Raw genomic sequence first — 16,528 nt, forward strand, 5'->3', positions numbered from 1 at the left:
TGCAACTAACTGTGCCCAAAATTTTCCTGGGTCCTCAAGTTACTTAACTTAGCTATTGATTCCTGTACCAGTAAAATGGGAGAAATCACTCATTTCATTGAGTTGAAATAAAATATATGTAATATATATAAGAAATGAAATATATGCAAAATGACTGGTACACAGTCAATACTCAATGAATATTAGTTCTCTTTCTCCAAATTTTAATGTCATTACTATATGAAATATTATCCAATTATCTTCTTCTGTTCAAATGACTTAAAAATTTATACAATGAGGGCTGGGGACGTGGCTCAAGCATTGCCTGGCATGCGCGTGGCGCTGGGTTCGATCCTCAGCACCACATACAAATAAAGATGTTGTGTCCGCGGAAAACTAAAAAATAAATTTAAAAAAAATTCTCTTTTAAAAAAAATTTATACAATGAAATGGTATGATTTTACATGATAAAGTGTAAGATTTACAGATTTACAGATAAGTGAAGCAGAATTTTTAAAAAATCTGAATCGGTTTTTCCACAGTTTTAAAAATAAAGTTCAAATAATGGTACAGCAGCAGTAGTTACCCCTGATCAAACTTTTACATTTTTAGTACCCAAACAATCAGCTCAAAAGGTAGAGCTTAATGCAGTTTTACAAGCTTTTGTGATGTTTAAAGATTCTGTATTTAATTTATTTTCTGATAGTCAGTATGTAGTTAATGCTATAGTATCTCTTGAAGATGCTGGTAGGATTTCCCCTTCTTCTACTGTTTTCTCTTTGCTTTCCACTATACAAAGTCTAATCTGGGACAGAAAAGATCCATTCTTTATAGGACATATCAGGGCACATACAGGATTGCCTGGAGCCCTTAGTTTGGGCAATGATTTAGCAGATAAAACTACACATGACATACATATTTTCTCTACACTAGAAGAAGCTATAAATTTTCATAAAAAGTTCCATGTCAATGCTAATACTTTACAAAAGCGTTTTAAAATAACTAAGGAACAAGCTAGACAAATAATAAAACAATGTCAAAATTGTGTGACCTTTTTACCACAAGTTAATCTTGGAGTCAATCCTAGAGGATTGATACCTAACCATATTTGGCAGATGGACGTCACACACTTGCCAGAATTTGGAAAATTAAAATATTTGCATGTTACAGTTGATACTTCTTCTGGATTTTTGATGGGCTCCCTTCATGCCGGAGAAAAAACTAAAGATGTTATAGCTCATTGCTTACAAAATTTTGCCACTGTGGGTGTTCCAAAACAGTTAAAAACAGATAATGCCCCTGGTTATACTTCTACCTCTTTTAAACAATTTTGCTCAACATTTGGCATTACTCATATAACAGGAATCCCATACAATCCACAGGGACAAGGCATAGTTGAAAGAGCTCATCAAACTATTAAAATGTACTTATTAAAGCAAAAAGAAGGAATTGGGAAGGGGTATATATTCCCCAAAGATAAACTTAAAATAACCCTTTTTACTCTAAACTTTTTAAATTTGGATTCATCAGGACTTAGTGCTGCGGAAAGGCATATGTGTCCAAAAAATGTACATAAGCCCAAGGTACTTTGGAAGGATATTGTAACAGGACAATGGAAAGGTCCTGACCCAGTAATTGTCTGGAGTCGAGGGTCTGTTTGTGTGTTTCCACAGGGAGAACAGCAGCCGATTTGGATTCCAGAGAGATTAACCAAGGTCCTGACCCAGTGATTGTCTGGAGTCGGGGGTCTGTTTATGTGTTTCCACAGGGAGAACAGCAGCCGATTTGGATTCCAGAAAGATTAACTAAAGCGATTTCTACAGACCAAAAAGAAGATGATTTGGCTCAAATCCATAACAACTGATATCCAAAACTCCAGTTTGGCTATTCTTACATCTGCAACAGAACCAGGATGCTTTTTTCAATATCTATTTTATTATTGCCCTTTGCCATATCATGAAGTTCTATTTTGTTTTTTGAGCTCATACAGACCTAGGTTAATGTTTTGCTGATCAGTTCTATTTTTTGACTATAGAGTTTTTAAACATTGCAATGGAGATTTCACCTGTAAAAAGTTATAAGGCCTTTACTATATTGTTATGTGTTGTATGTATTATATTATGTGTGCACACTTGTGTTTTGTGTTATATGTTTGAATGTACGTATGTCCATATATCATATATGATGAGCGCTCATGATAAAATGGATCCAAATATTTTTTTTTTCACGTGATTTATATGGTTTAATTTAAATTGGGTAAACAACTGTTGAGGATTGTTTTAATATGTAAACAAAAAAGAAGGTTAACAGATCTGTTTGTTTACTTTCACCTTTCCTTTTCATTATATTTAATAATTCTCTTAAAGATAATGTAAATTGTTAAGAAAATTGTTTTCTTTTAGTGCCTTCTGTAATGTTACATAATTTTTTCTTTAGCCATTATTGCCAGAATTCCTATCTTCATCCCAGTGCCGGTGAAGACAATGTAAATTGTTAAGAAAATTGTTTTCTTTTAGTGCCTTCTGGAATGTTACATAATTTTTTCTTTAGCCATTATTGCCAGAATTCCTATCTTCATCCCAGTGCTGGTGAAGTCAAAGATAAAACCAATCTACAGCTTCTACAATAGCCATCACTGAACTGCTTGCAGAACTTGCCTGGACACATTGTGAGCTCACCTGTATGCATTGTGAACTATCTGTTGGTGCAGGGACTTATGGTAGTGTTGGGGTATTTTTGCTGATGATGTCACCGGTGGTACAATTTTTCAAAGGAGCCCTCAATTGGCTTAATGTCATGGCATTTTGCATCCTCCTCTACTAGTGATGGTCTAAAATTTGGGGGCCAACAGAGGTGAGGCAAAGAACCTCACCCCCCCACAGGTGCAAAGGCCTATCCACAAGTATGGCTGTATGCTGGACCGGTAGTCAGTGACGGGTATGATCCAATTGCAGTGGTACCAACCTAAGACAGGAGGCTGACGCCTAGAGGTCAGTTCATCCGATGACGGGTAAGGACCATATGTTGAATTGGACTGCCTAACAGACACGGTCCCTAAGCCACATGCTTGTTGTTTAAACAGAGAGGGGGAGATGTTGAGAGCCACAGCCAAAGGGGCCCCAGCAAACTTCCAGCTGCCAGCAGGTTTTTCCACAGTTTTTATTGGATTTAAAATTCATTTAAGGGATAGACAGATATACAACTAGTTTGATCAGCTACTAATATATTTTGACGTCCCTTTATTTTTGTACCTAAGAGCCAATTCACTTTTTCTCCATGTTCAATATTTAGCTTTGGTGAGATTTTGCCATGTTCTTCCTCATCTGTTACTGAAGCATTAGTGTTTCCACCCTGCTTGGTGTAAGTTGCTCGTTTAGTTTTCTTTCTGTGGGTATGTTTTGCAGGACTCTTCTGTTTTTTCTCAACTTCTCTGCTCACATCCCATAACATTATCTTCCCATCATTCCCTCCAGTAAGCAGCAAATAGGATTCCGACAGAAAGCAGACCTGGGACACCCCCAAGGTGTGGCCCTTAAATCCCAGTTCTTGTTCACACTTGACTCCCATCACCCTAAAGATTCGAACCTTACCATCTTCAGCACCACAACTAAAAATATTGCCACATGATGCCACAGAGACAGAGTGGGCTAGAGCAGGATTTAAGAGTTGACCAGGTGATTGTAGGCTTTCCATTTCTTCTGTTTCATCCTCCTGTAAATTTGTAATCCAGAGTGGCCGGGCTTTCTGAAGATTCCATAGCATCACCTTTAAATAAGATGAAATTACAGTCATACAAAGTACTAGCCATTTTGCTCAACCACAGTATTTGTCCAGCTTCTAATAAAATCATCAAAGTAGTCTGAGAATGATCAGTTGGATACATCCCAGCAATATTTAAAAAACCAAATCAGACTCTACCACAACATGCCAGTAGAATGCCACCTAAAACTGGACTTAAAGCTAGAATGCAGAAGGGATGGTAGAATTTACAAAACAAGATCCTAAATAATGATATGAATAGAACTCATTAAAGTGTAATTATTAAGCAGCTACCAGTTTCCATATCTTTCTACCTCATCATTTCAAGTAAACTGAAGATTATGCTGAGCAGGGTGGCACTGCCTGTAGTCCCAGCTCCTTAGGAGGCAGAAGGATCACGCAAGTCTAGAAATTCAAGGCTAGCTTGAACAAAATAGTGAGACCCTGTCTAAAAAACAAAACAACAAGGGGAAAAAAAAAACCCTGCTGATTATGAAATTTGTTAATTTTCATCTATGCTTGTTATAAAAAGTCCTAAATAAACTAAATCTAGATTATTGTTGAAATTATTTCTGACTGGAATGGCTTTTCTTTTCTTTCCCATTACTCAAATTACCAACCCTAGGAGCTTACATATCCCATTCTCTCTCTATCCCATATTTAGTTCCAAATCTTTTTTTTTTATTTTTCAGTACTGGGGATTCTACCCATGTCCTCACACATACTAGGAAAGCACTCCACCACTGACCTATATACTTACAGCCCATTTTTATTTTATTTTGAGACAGGGTCTCTCTAATTTTCCAAGGCTGGCCTCAAATTTTAGATCCTCCTGCCTCAGCCTCCTAAGTAGCTGGGATTATAGGTGTGCACTACTGCATTTCTTTTTTTTGGAACCATTTATATTTATCTTTTTAAATTTTAATTTTGTTATATATGACAACAGGATGCATTACAATTCATATTATACATATAAAGCACAATTTTTCATATCTCTGGTTGTACACAAAGTAGAGTCACATCCTAGGGTAATGATGACCATCACATTTCACCGTCTTTCCTATACATACTGCATTTCTAATCTACTAATTGACATATAATGCTGGATTTTCTGCTTCCAGGGATTTAATTCATCTTTGCTTCTGCCTAATATAACAGCTGGGAAAGAGGAGAAATCCCAAATGTATCTGCTAATTAATTTGACATCCTGGTTTTATATTTGGCTTTTTTGTTGTTGTTCCCTACCATGATCTTAGATCTACTAGACTGACTTAAACAAAATGCTAAATAAAACAACAAAAAAAGCTTTGAGAACTAATTTTACACTATAATATTCAGATTCATTCCCCCCATGTCAATCTATGCTAATCACTAAACCACACCCCTAGTCCTTCCCCCCCACCACCACTAATATGCTTATGAGAATTTTTCGCTATTTATTTACTTGTTCTAATTAGTTACACATGTCAGCAGAATGCTCTTTGATTCATTGAACACAAATGGAGCACAGATTTTCACTTCTCTGGTTGTACACCCTAGTCCTTTTTAATATTTTATTTAGAGACAGGGTCTTGCTGAGTTGCTTAGGGCCTTGCTAAATTGCTGAGGCTAGCTTTGAACTCTCTATTCTCCTACCTCAGCCTCCTGAGCTGCTGGGATTACAGGCCTGTGCCACTGCGCCCAAGAAGGAAAACATTCTTAATCCTTTCAAGAACAGACATTTTATAACTCACATTTTTAATGGACAGTAGGATAAACACAGCCTTGTTTAGATAGTCAAATGAACAGATCTAAACTGATAAGATCATCAGTTATGCTATTAAAAAACCTGAATACAAGGAAACTGACATTACAGAAATCTGCTAGCTTAAGTGGATTGGCAGGTACCCCAGTTCTCATACAGCCCTAGAATGTCAGGACTGTATTTTCTGTCCTCCTAAGACATTAAAACAAACTGCACCAAATGTGTTTTCAGCAGATGAACATTTTTGTATTTGATTTAAATTATCTAAATGTGCTAAATAATTTTAGAGTCTACCAATTTTATAGTTATTTCCAAGTACTAATAATTTGGACAGTACCTGCTTAGATATTCCTTTTATGGTTTTTGACCCTCAATCCCTGATGCTGGGGATCAACGCAGGGCCTTATACATGCCAGGCAAGTACTCTACCAATGAGCTACATCCCCAACTCACTCTTTATGTTTATTTGTCTTAACTGCCAAAGACTCCAAAGCATTTCACGCTCATTTCTCAACCACCTGTTTGAGCAGTTAACACCCTAAGCAGGAGAGCTAGAGATAGTGAAAGAAAAGAATAAAAGTTTGAGGCTTATAGGTCTGTAAAAAGTCAAAAGGAGGGCTGGGGCTGGGGCTGGGGCCAGCAGCCGAGCATTTGCCTTACACCTGTGAGGCACTGGGTTCGATTCTTGGCATCACATGAAAAAAATTAATAAAATAAAGATATTTAAAAAAAAGTCAAAGGGAGTGAAAGTAGACAACTGGCAAACTGTCAGAAGTGAATGCAAACATATCAAAATGACCCTGCTCAAAAATTTCTCCCTACTTTGTAGTACTGGAGACTGAACCCAGGGGTGCTCTACCACTAAGCTACATCCCCAATCCTTTTACAATTTATTTTCAGATTGGGTGTCACATTACTGATGCTTGCCTCAAATTTGAGATCCTCCTCCCTCAGCCTCCCAAATTGCTGGAATTAAAGGCATGTGCCACTGTGTCTGGCAGGTCTCTACCTCTTTGAATGCAATTTGCCTAATTATTTAAACCGTCTAAATAAAAACAAAGACTTTTATAACTTTTATGCCCTTTTACTATCATGTCTATGTTCTTGGGCTCCCCAAAAGACAGGCTATTCTTAAAGTTTAGAATAATACTGGACAACCAGGTTTTTAAAAGAAAACTATAGAAAAAGTTTCAACTTTGGTGAAGGAAGGAATTGCTTGAAAACATGGCAGTGGGGCTGCAGCTCAATGGTAGAGAGTACTTGTCTAGCATGTGCCAGGCATTAGATTTGATCCCCAGAATTAAAAAAAAAAAAAAAAAAAGTTGATTTTAGCTGCAATTGCTATAACACAGACCACTACAAAAGTTAATCTGTAGTGAACTTTTAACATTTTTGCCAGGCAAATCAAAATAGGTTACTACCTAAACCCAACTTTCACAGAATATTTGTTTCCTAGGCTGTTAACTAGCAGCTGCCTTACCACTAAAATGTCTTACCTAGAAGTAGAGGCAAAATGATAAAATTCTGGATGTTCATTCCTCATCTAATCTGAAGAGAACAGGTCACCTCTGCATATTTAACTACCATGCCTAGTGAATAATGAATGAGCCAGTGATGAAAAATGGAATAGCTGGAAGATGAAAGAATGACTAGTCAAAAACACACTAAAACTGTTCTCCTTAAAAAAAACAAAACAGGTATCAACCTGGCTGTGCAGTGCTTCTTCACAACCACACAGGCAGATTATCACCCCAAGGATAGAGAATGTAGGTTTATAAAGGGTTTTGTCAAAGATCTAGGAGTGGAAAGGAATTTAGAGGTTGTAAAGTAACTGTGCCTCATATAGAATGATCCTCAACAGAGTCACTAGGACACTTCCGGTGGGGCAATTCTTCATTGATTGGGAGTAATCCCAGCACTGCAGGGCATCCACTGACCCCACCGCTAGACTCTCCAACTACCGCCCCCCCCTCCAACTAAATGCTGGTAGCTTAATGAAGCCAGAGATGGTCATTGAAACCAACACCAAATCAGCCTCATGGATTCCTAAGAGATGTACAAGGAGGAGGAGGGATGGGCAAAGACCACCGACCAGGAAGGTGAAAAGAAAAAAACCTTTACTGGTTAATAGGAACAAAGAGTCTTAGCATTAAAAATTGTATATTGGGCTAGGGATGTGGCTAAAGTGGTAACGTGCTCGCCTGGCCATGCGCGGGGTGCTGAGTTCGATCCTCAGCACCACATTAAAAAAATAAAGATGTTGTGTCCACCGAAAATTAAAATAAATATTAAAAAAATTTCTCTCTCTCTCTCTAAAAAAAAAACAACTGTATATTATTGAGAATACAGCTTCAATGCCTAGAATAGTGTTGGGCATATAGGCCATTTTTAAATAATGACTTTCTAGAGGTCATCTGTTCCTTAAGAATTAACACACACACACATATTAGTCGTAGGGGGACACACTACCTTTATTTATTTATTTAATGTAGTGCTAAGGATCAAATTCAGTGCCTCACATGTGTTAGGTGAACACTCTACCACTGAGCTACATCCGCAGCCCTTTTTATTTTTCATTTTGCTAAGTTACCAGCCTGGCCTCGACTCTGAGAGTCTTTCAAGTAGCTGGGATTACAGTGTATGCCATTGCACCCAGCTCCTATCACATTCCTGATGATATTCTGTTTAAATACCTCAAGTGTCACAGAGAAAAAAAACAGGCTTTGGAGCCAGAGAGACTAAGGTTTGAATTCTGGTCAGGCAGTAGTGTAGATATGAGATGTATTCTCTCAAAGAGAAGTGCATCCCAACAAGGGAAAAGTTCAAGGTATACAAAAACTGTTCTATTAATCCAAAATCTGTTTCCCTATGACTTCTGTCATTTAAATTAGCATATTCCGAGGCTGAGTCTGTGGTTCAGTGGTAGAGCACTCGCCTGGTATGTGTGAGGCACTGGGTTTGATTCTCAGCACCGCATATAAATAAATAAAAGTATAAAAAAATAAATTATCATATTCCATTTTCAACCCTCAAGAAAACTAAGCACCTCCAGCTCCCATGTATAATGTGTTTTCTAGATATATCTACTTTCATGGTGGTCTTCCTCTGAATTTGGGCTAACTTGTGATGTTGCTTTCAAAACCCAGCACTGAATACAATGCTCTGATTGTCATCATCAATGCACACTATTTCATTTAATGTACTCCAGAATTTTTAAGTAAAAACAGAGTCAGGACCTCCAACTTTCCTTTCCTTTCTTTAAAGTGTAACACAGAGTTTGTAGAGAATGTGTGGATCTATTCTATCTTCTGCACTTCCCTTTGTTTGTTTAGAATCAAATATTTGAATCCTGAGGTTTTAGAAATGTTTTAAAGCATACATAAAGGAAAACTAAAGGATTAATGATTACTTTGTGAATAAAATCTACTAGGTTTTGTCAGTTTAGCATTCAACTTAGAAATAAAGCTTAAGGTTCATAAATGGAGAAGACATGTTAGTACAGAATAGAAAAGGCAACATATTTAGCATGATCAATAACTTGATTCTGGGGCCTGAGTATATAGCTCAGAGCATATGCTTAGTATGTGCAAGGATCTGGGTTCAGTTCACAGCAGTGCTAAAACAAAACAAAACAACAAAACAACCAACCCAAAACCATCATTTTGCTAGCAAATCACATTTAGAAATTACTCAAGTATTCTTTGCAAAATCATCACCTGCATATCCAGGCCACATGAAACCAGACTCTGAGGCCTGTGAGGTCGAAAAGCTACAGAAGAACAGATATTGGAATGTCTCTTCAGGGATCTGCTAACTTTCTTATTTTCCAAGTCTAGAATTTTGATTGCCCCGGAGTCATCAGCAGAAGCCAGCAGGTTTTCAGTTTCATTCAGTGAAAGACAATTGATTTCTTCTTCATTCACATGAAAATGGTCCAAGGAATCTTTGAGAGATCGGACATCCAGTATGCTAATGGTTTCTCCATGTGATGCATAGAGCTTGGTGGGGCAGGAGGGAGAAAATAAGACACTGGTAACATCATCAGTCCCTTGGAACTGCATGTGTCCTAAAAGAGTCCCATCTTCACCCCAAATCACAAGATCTCCACCCTCTGCTCCAGAAGCCACTAGCCCGTCTTTACTTGCATTCATGCAGAGAATAGGAGAAGAATGTCCACCAGTCCACTTCACTGCCATAATGACCCCGAAGACTCTGTGAAAGGGGAAAAAAACTATAATATCATGTTTTATACGAGAACTTGATGGTAGGATACAAATATAATAAGCAGCATTTCATTTAAATTATTTAAAAAAGACAGCTTAAAGACAATTTAAAAAACATTAAAAATCAAGTTTATCAAAACCTAGTTGAATGCAGGGCATAATAGTTGAAAGCAGAGGTATACTAGTAGGCATATGCTTAAGAGGGCTTCCCTTACCATCAGGAACCCAAGTAAACTTGATCCTCTATAGTTTTTGTCGTGAGACATAAGAATAAACACTAAATATAACTTATTTTAAACTAGGAAAACTTTTTTAAAAAGAGGGCTGCACAATCATCACATTATACTTTTCATCTGGGTAATGTTTTTCATTTTTTTGACATTGGGGATTGATCTAAAGGAATGTTTTAGAGTGTGAAATCTGTGGCCAGTTTCTCCAGGTATGTATTAGCTGGGTGCCTGGGCAAGTTACTGAACCTCTCTGTGACTAATTTTCCATCTCTATAAAGTGAGTATAATAATAACACCCACTTATTTCATAGGGTCATTGAGAAAATGAAATGTTAATATATATAAAACACATATAATATTACCCTGAGCACATATAATGAGTACTCAAAAACAAATTCCTATTATTACTTTTTCCATCTTTATTAGGCTGGTCAAAATGGCATCAAATATACTACACCAGTGGTCTTGAAGTGTGTTTCCTATAGCACTTTGTGGTCTAGCAGCATCAGTATCATTTAAGGAACTTGTTAGAATAGAAATCATTGGACCTTACCCTAGGCATATACATCTGCACTTCTGGGGATAGGGCCTAGCAATGTGTTTGACAAGTCTTCCAAGTAATTCTGATGTATGTTAGAATTTTAGAACATGTATTATACTATTAATCATCTGGAGAACTGGTTAAAAATGTGGGCCACTGGGAGACACTGGAGACTTATTAAATAGGCTATTATCAATTTATTCTCAAAATATTCTTCTGATTAGTTTTGTTTTTTTTACAGATAATAAAACTGAGTCACTGAGCTGGGGTGTAGGTCAGTGGTAGAACTTTTGCCTACCATGCACAAGGCCCTGGGTTCAATTTTTGGCACCACAAAAACAAATAAACAAAAACTCTGAATCTCAGAAATGTTAAGTAATTTGTCAAGGACACCTGTCTCTTAGGATTTATACATGAAAACCAATATAAAGGGATTCCAAATATTTAAATAATGAAGAGCCTTTTCTAACAATTCCACTTAACAATAGTTTTGCACTTAACAATAGTTTTGTTAGTGTTCTTTGAAAGTACAGAAAATGACCAAATGCTATTAATAGTTTAGTACAGCTTTTAAATGTATTCACAGATTCTAAAACTATATTAGTATCTATCTGCACTTATACAATAATAGTATGAGCATATAAAATTTAGATTTATCCTACTCTAGAAATCCCAGACATACAGACTGGAATTGACACATAATACTGCCCTGTCTCAGCTGTCTACTGGTAAGGGATAAAAAAGGAAATCAGGACAATTTATACAACTTTAATGGTCAGATGAAAAAAAGAAAACAAATCTATCGGGACAAATTTACTTTTTCATTTCACAGTCCAAGAGAGAAGTTACCAAAGAAAAACTCCCTGAATTGCTTTACTACTCTCAGATAAGATACTTGAATTTAGCCCAATGGTACAGAGATAATTTCCTAATAATGTTTCAAAAAAAAATCATATGAGGGCTGGGGTTTGCCCAGTGGTAGAGCACTCGCCTAGTATGTGTGAAGCACTGGGTTCGGTTCTTAGCACTACATAAAAATAAACAAAATAAAGGTATTGTGCCCAACTACATCTAAAAATAAATTAAAAAAAAATCATTTAAAACAACCTGGTGCCTAAAGTTTGCATTCTCAATACAAAACTGCTTATTTCCTCCTACTTGTAGCCACACTCCTTTATCTCTTTCACATGCACAATCACTAATTAGACTGCAAAAAAAAAAAAAAAAAATTCAGACATATTAGTAATCAAGGTAACAGAAACATGGTCATAAAATCACATACAGTAATATTCATAAAGAGGATAAAATGGGAGAAAGACAAAACCAAAACTTTTTTTTCAGCAAAAGCATTAAATTAGTATATAGAGGAAACTAATTAAATAGACACTGAAACAAAGATCTAAAGGAGACTCTTAGAGAGGAAATGACTCAGAGGGAGGTAAAGAAGCCCTGGTGGTTTGATTTTTGCTGAGAAGTACTTAAATGGTAGTTAAATAATCTTCTGCCATAACAAAGATTCTTGCCAAAAGCTCCATATAAATCAAGAGAAAGGACAAATGACTTTATTTTTTTTGTGTGCCGAGGATGGAATCCAGGGCCCTGTGCATGCTAAGCACACCACTTACCACTAAGCTACATCCTCAGCCCCTTTATGATTTTATTTATTTATTTATTTTGAGAGAGAGAGAGAGAGAGAGAGAGAGAGAGAGAGAGAGGGAATTTTTTTAAATATTTATTTTTTAGTTTTCGGCGGACACAACATCTTTGTTTGTATGTGGTGCTGAGGATCGAACCCAGGCCGCATGCATGCCAGGCGAGCGCACTACCTCTTGAGCCACGTCCCCAGCCCCCCTTTATGATTTTAAATAAAGGCAGGAACTGTCATACTGACACTTCATCTGGCAAAGATGCCTTCCTAACTTAAAATATGAAATTTAAATTAACTACTGAAAAGACTATTTAAGTCACCAATAATTTTAACTATTAATTCTTAAGAGTGTTGATCACTTCTGTACTAAATTAGGGCCTCAATTTTGTGATGGTGAATCAACTTTAATATCAAGAAGTCTGGCTGGGAGTGGTGATGCATGCATGTAATCCCAGCAATTTGGAAGCGTGAGGCAGGAGGATCAGAAATTAGAGGTCAGCCTGCTCCATACCTTAATGACCCTGTTTCAAAATAAAAAAGGGCTGGAGAATGTGATTCAGTGGCAGAGCACCCTGGTTTCAATACCGTGTCTTCCCCATCCCCCAAAAAACTTCAGGAAGTCTGTACTCTGATTCTATCATATGCATTTTTTTGTGTATGCATACAGGTTTGGCATCCCTACTGGGATTTCAGGTTTTAGGTAAGACAAGAATGAGACAGGATTCTAGTACTTTTATTTCCTCTAATACAATTCTATTCACAGTAGCTCCAAATAAAAAATGTTGATTGGCAGACAAAGTTTAGCAGATTTTCTTCCTAATATAATTCTTTTCTGAAATAAATTAATTCAATTTTAAAGTACATTTGGTAACTACATTTGGTAACTCAAATTGTGAGAAGTTAGGCAATAAGTGGACATTATGCTTAAAGGCACTATTATAACCAACAATGATGTTTTCTATAAATTTTTCCATAGGAACAAATTGTAACTCTTGTATTAAACCCACAATATCTAAGAACAGTTCTATCTTAAACTCTAAAATTACTTAAATTTCTAATCTTGAAATCACATGGGTAATATTTACTGGTCACTTGCTTGGTCAGGAAAAAAAAAAGATGTATTACTGGAAATGCTAAAAGAAAAAAAAAAGCTAAGAAAAACTTAAAAAAATCTATACATTCAAGTGAGGCTTTTAATTTTAGTCAATCAGCATTTGTCATATAGAATATTGATCAGGGATTCAACAAGAGCCTCCAAAACCATCTGATTACTTAGTTTATAAAACTGTTGTTATTTGGAACTTACCCAAAGACCACTATCGAGAAGTGTTAAAACAGACCTCTATGGTAGAAGGATAGTAAGGAAAATGAGTTAAATTTGGGTTCAATTAAATAATCCTTCAGGAATGAGTTGTTAGCAAGCTACTGTTTCTTATTTTTCTGACTGGGACTAGAAAGCTTAGTGGAAATAGATTAAGTACCAGTATCCCCACATTCATGTACCAAATCTATAAGCTTCTCTTTTCCTATGCAGTTGCCTAAAGGATCAAGCATGGCAGTTAATATCCTCCTATAAATTACTTTAGATGATAGAGTCCTCCCTTCTAACACTTAATGAGATCATGAAGTGGGTGAGGACAAGGTGTGGTATCTTGAGAGCAACTTGAGGGTGGAGTGCCGGAGTGCCACAGGTGACAGTTCTGAATAGCTAGAGGACAGAATGAGGGCAATAAACAGGAGGGGAAGGGTAAGGGTGATGAGCAGGTAAAAGATTTGTAAAAAGGAGGAACCTTTTTCTCCCTTGAAATTCTACCTGGGCCACTTGGGGGATGGTCTGCCACTGAAAGTCACCTAAATGATGGACTAGAAAAACACCAAAATTATCTCATGGGATCCTTCAAAGGCTCTACCTCACCTGTACTTTCAGACAAAATAAAGTTCAAAGTATAATAAATGAGTAATCTTGATTAGCAACACTTTTCTCCAGCCATACGTCCATTAGTCCACTTCTTCAAATGTCCATGCCTCCCCCCCTTTTTAAGAGAAAGGGTTTTGCCATGTGTGGTGGCTCAGGCCTGTAATCCCAGTTATTCAGGAGGCTGAGGAAAAGGGCCACAAGTTCAAGGATGGCCTCTACAACTTTTTCACACCTTGTCTGAAAATAAAAAATTAAGAAGGGCTAGGATGTAATGTAGCTCAGGGGGTTCAATCGCCAGTCTCTCCCTCTCTCTCTCTCTCTCTCACACACACACACACACCCAAAGAAAGAAAAAAGAGATAGGGTTTTGTTACGTTGCCTAGGCTGATCTCAAACTCTTGGGCTCAAGTGGTCCTCCTATCTCAGCCTCTAAAGTAGCTGGGACTACATTTGCAGTGCACCACACCTTGTCAGTGCCTTATATCTGTTGATTCTGCACAATTCTTTATCCCCTTCTCTGAGGCATCAACTTTACCTCATTCTTGCAAATTTAAAATAAACATAATTGGCTTTTCAGACAAAAGTTGTTATTTGGAACTCAGGAAATACCTTAGCATCACCATTACTATAATCAGTAGTCACTGTTCCTTCACAGGTTTGTTTCCTAAAGTTGGTCATGATGTGGAGAAATGGGATAGTGGTCAAAATGACTGAAAGGCTGTAACATTGGTATTAGTAAAAACAAAAGCTCAGGGTTACTGAGCTTGGTGAAAAAGATATCTGGAAGAAGGAACCGGAAATAAACAAGTTATTACATAACAGAAGGGATGGAGGTTGCAGTTCTTGTTTTCATTAGAGAACAAGAAATTATACACAGGAAGTTTCAGACAAGATTTCTTACTACATAAAGATTGCAAGACACTGAAGGTGACACTAAGGGAATCTGTGAACCCTACTATTAAAATAATTACCAGCTTTGAATTGTCTTGAGGATTATATAAAAACCAGAGTAGAGGGCTAAGGATGTAGCTCAGTAGTAGAGTACTTGCATAAGTGCCACCAAGGCCTTGAATTCGATCCCTGGTACGGCACAACAAAAAACAAAAACGATGTAAAAGAACTAGTATGGAGCCAGGCTCACGCTGTGACTATTGTTCTTTTCCTATGTGTTCTTTAAAGGCTGTCAGAAAACGGTTGGGGTCCTCTAGGAAAACGTACTATGACCAAATAATGCTGAAATTCTTTTCCTTCCACGAAACCATCTGTAATATGGTCTCCATGTCATTCTCTCTATTGTAATGTTTAATTAAAAATTAATGCCTTGAAGGAGACCCTCAGAGTTATACAAAAGTACATACAAGAGGAAGTGAGGGGAAAGGGAAAAATAATACAAGGGGGACAAATGAATGTCAGTAGAGGGGGCAGAGAGAGAAGAGGGGAGGGGAGGGCGGATAGTAGAGGATAGGAAAGGCAGCAGAACACAACAGACACTAGTATGGCAATATGTAAATCAATGGATGTGTAACTGATGTGATTCTGCAATCTGTATATGGGGTAAAAATGGGAGCTCATAACCCACTTGAATCAAAGTGTGAAATATGATATATCAAGAACTATGTAATGTTTTGAACAGCCAACAATAAAAAATTTAAAAAAAATAAAATAAAATAAATATCACCACCTAGCATTAAAAAAAAAAATTAATGCCTTAAGGGCTGGGGTTATAGCTCAGTGATAGAGCGCTTGCCTCCCACCTGTGAGGCACTGGGTTCAGTCCTCAGAACCACATAAAAATAAAGTAAGTAATAAAGTAACAAAACAACCCCAACACATTGCCTTAATCTACGAAGCGGTGGATCTGGGAATACTACATTTTGTCCAAAAAATACGGCACTTATTTAGTTCGCAAACGGCACTTTGAAGTTATCCAAATTTTCGGGGGGCGGTGTCAGGAGGGTATTCAAATGTAGCCAGGTATTCCAACGTAGAGGGTATTCAAATGTACTTTTGGAGCGCACGGTGGGTCAGAAATTCTGGTAAGTACCGATATTTAAGAAGAACAAGCGGGTCTGACCAGGAAAGGACCGCCTCAGCCTCCGAAGGTATAGAAACGGATCAAATCAGACCAGGAAAAGACGGCTCCAGATACCCAAGGTAAAGAAAAAGGATCCAACTCAAACCGAACGTGCATCGCTAGGAACTGGCTGGCAGGAAAAGAGAAGTTTCATACGTTAATTTGGAGATTTAACAGGAACCAAATGCTACGGGAAAACTTCGCAAGCAAAGGGGCCCAAGAGAGCGGACTCGCAGCCACTAGAGCAAAAAGAGCTTGAAAAGGTATCGGAGCGCAACCCAGAACCCACCCGCACCAGCCTCATACCTGCGTTTCCCTTCTCCTCCTGGGCTCCTAGTGATGACCTCATCAGCCGCGTCCAATCCCACCAAGCGTAGAACGCGAGGCGCCTCAGCCGAACAGTCACATCCGG

At 37.5% G+C, this 16,528-nt stretch overlaps 1 protein-coding gene across 3 annotated transcripts; it reads right to left on the reverse strand.

The window, feature by feature from the left end:
• Nucleotides 1-252: 252 nt before the first annotated feature.
• On the reverse strand, nt 253-16,524 carry Wdr53 (WD repeat domain 53). 3 transcript variants are annotated; one of them, XM_046457947.2, is made up of 5 exons: nt 16,423-16,446; nt 9,624-9,694; nt 9,199-9,480; nt 3,124-3,744; nt 253-509 (listed from the first exon to the last, which is right to left on the reverse strand). In XM_046457947.2, the coding sequence occupies exons 2-4, from the start codon at nt 9,627-9,629 to the stop codon at nt 3,148-3,150; spliced, it is 885 nt and encodes a 294-aa protein (XP_046313903.1). In that variant the 5' UTR covers nt 9,630-9,694; nt 16,423-16,446; the 3' UTR covers nt 253-509; nt 3,124-3,147. The 3 variants fall into 3 exon arrangements, with proteins under 3 accessions (XP_046313903.1, XP_058439527.1, XP_046313901.1); XM_058583544.1 differs by having other exon boundaries at nt 255-509; nt 9,199-9,694; nt 16,423-16,524; XM_046457945.2 differs by lacking the exon at nt 253-509 and having other exon boundaries at nt 3,123-3,744; nt 9,199-9,694; nt 16,423-16,524.
• Nucleotides 16,525-16,528: the final 4 nt, after the last annotated feature.

The sequence above is a fragment of the Marmota monax genome, unplaced genomic scaffold (genome assembly GCF_021218885.2).
Source record: "Marmota monax isolate L192 unplaced genomic scaffold, Marmota_monax_Labrador192_F-V1.1 WCK01_AAM20220418_F8-fsc00052, whole genome shotgun sequence".
NCBI lineage: Eukaryota > Metazoa > Chordata > Mammalia > Rodentia > Sciuridae > Marmota > Marmota monax.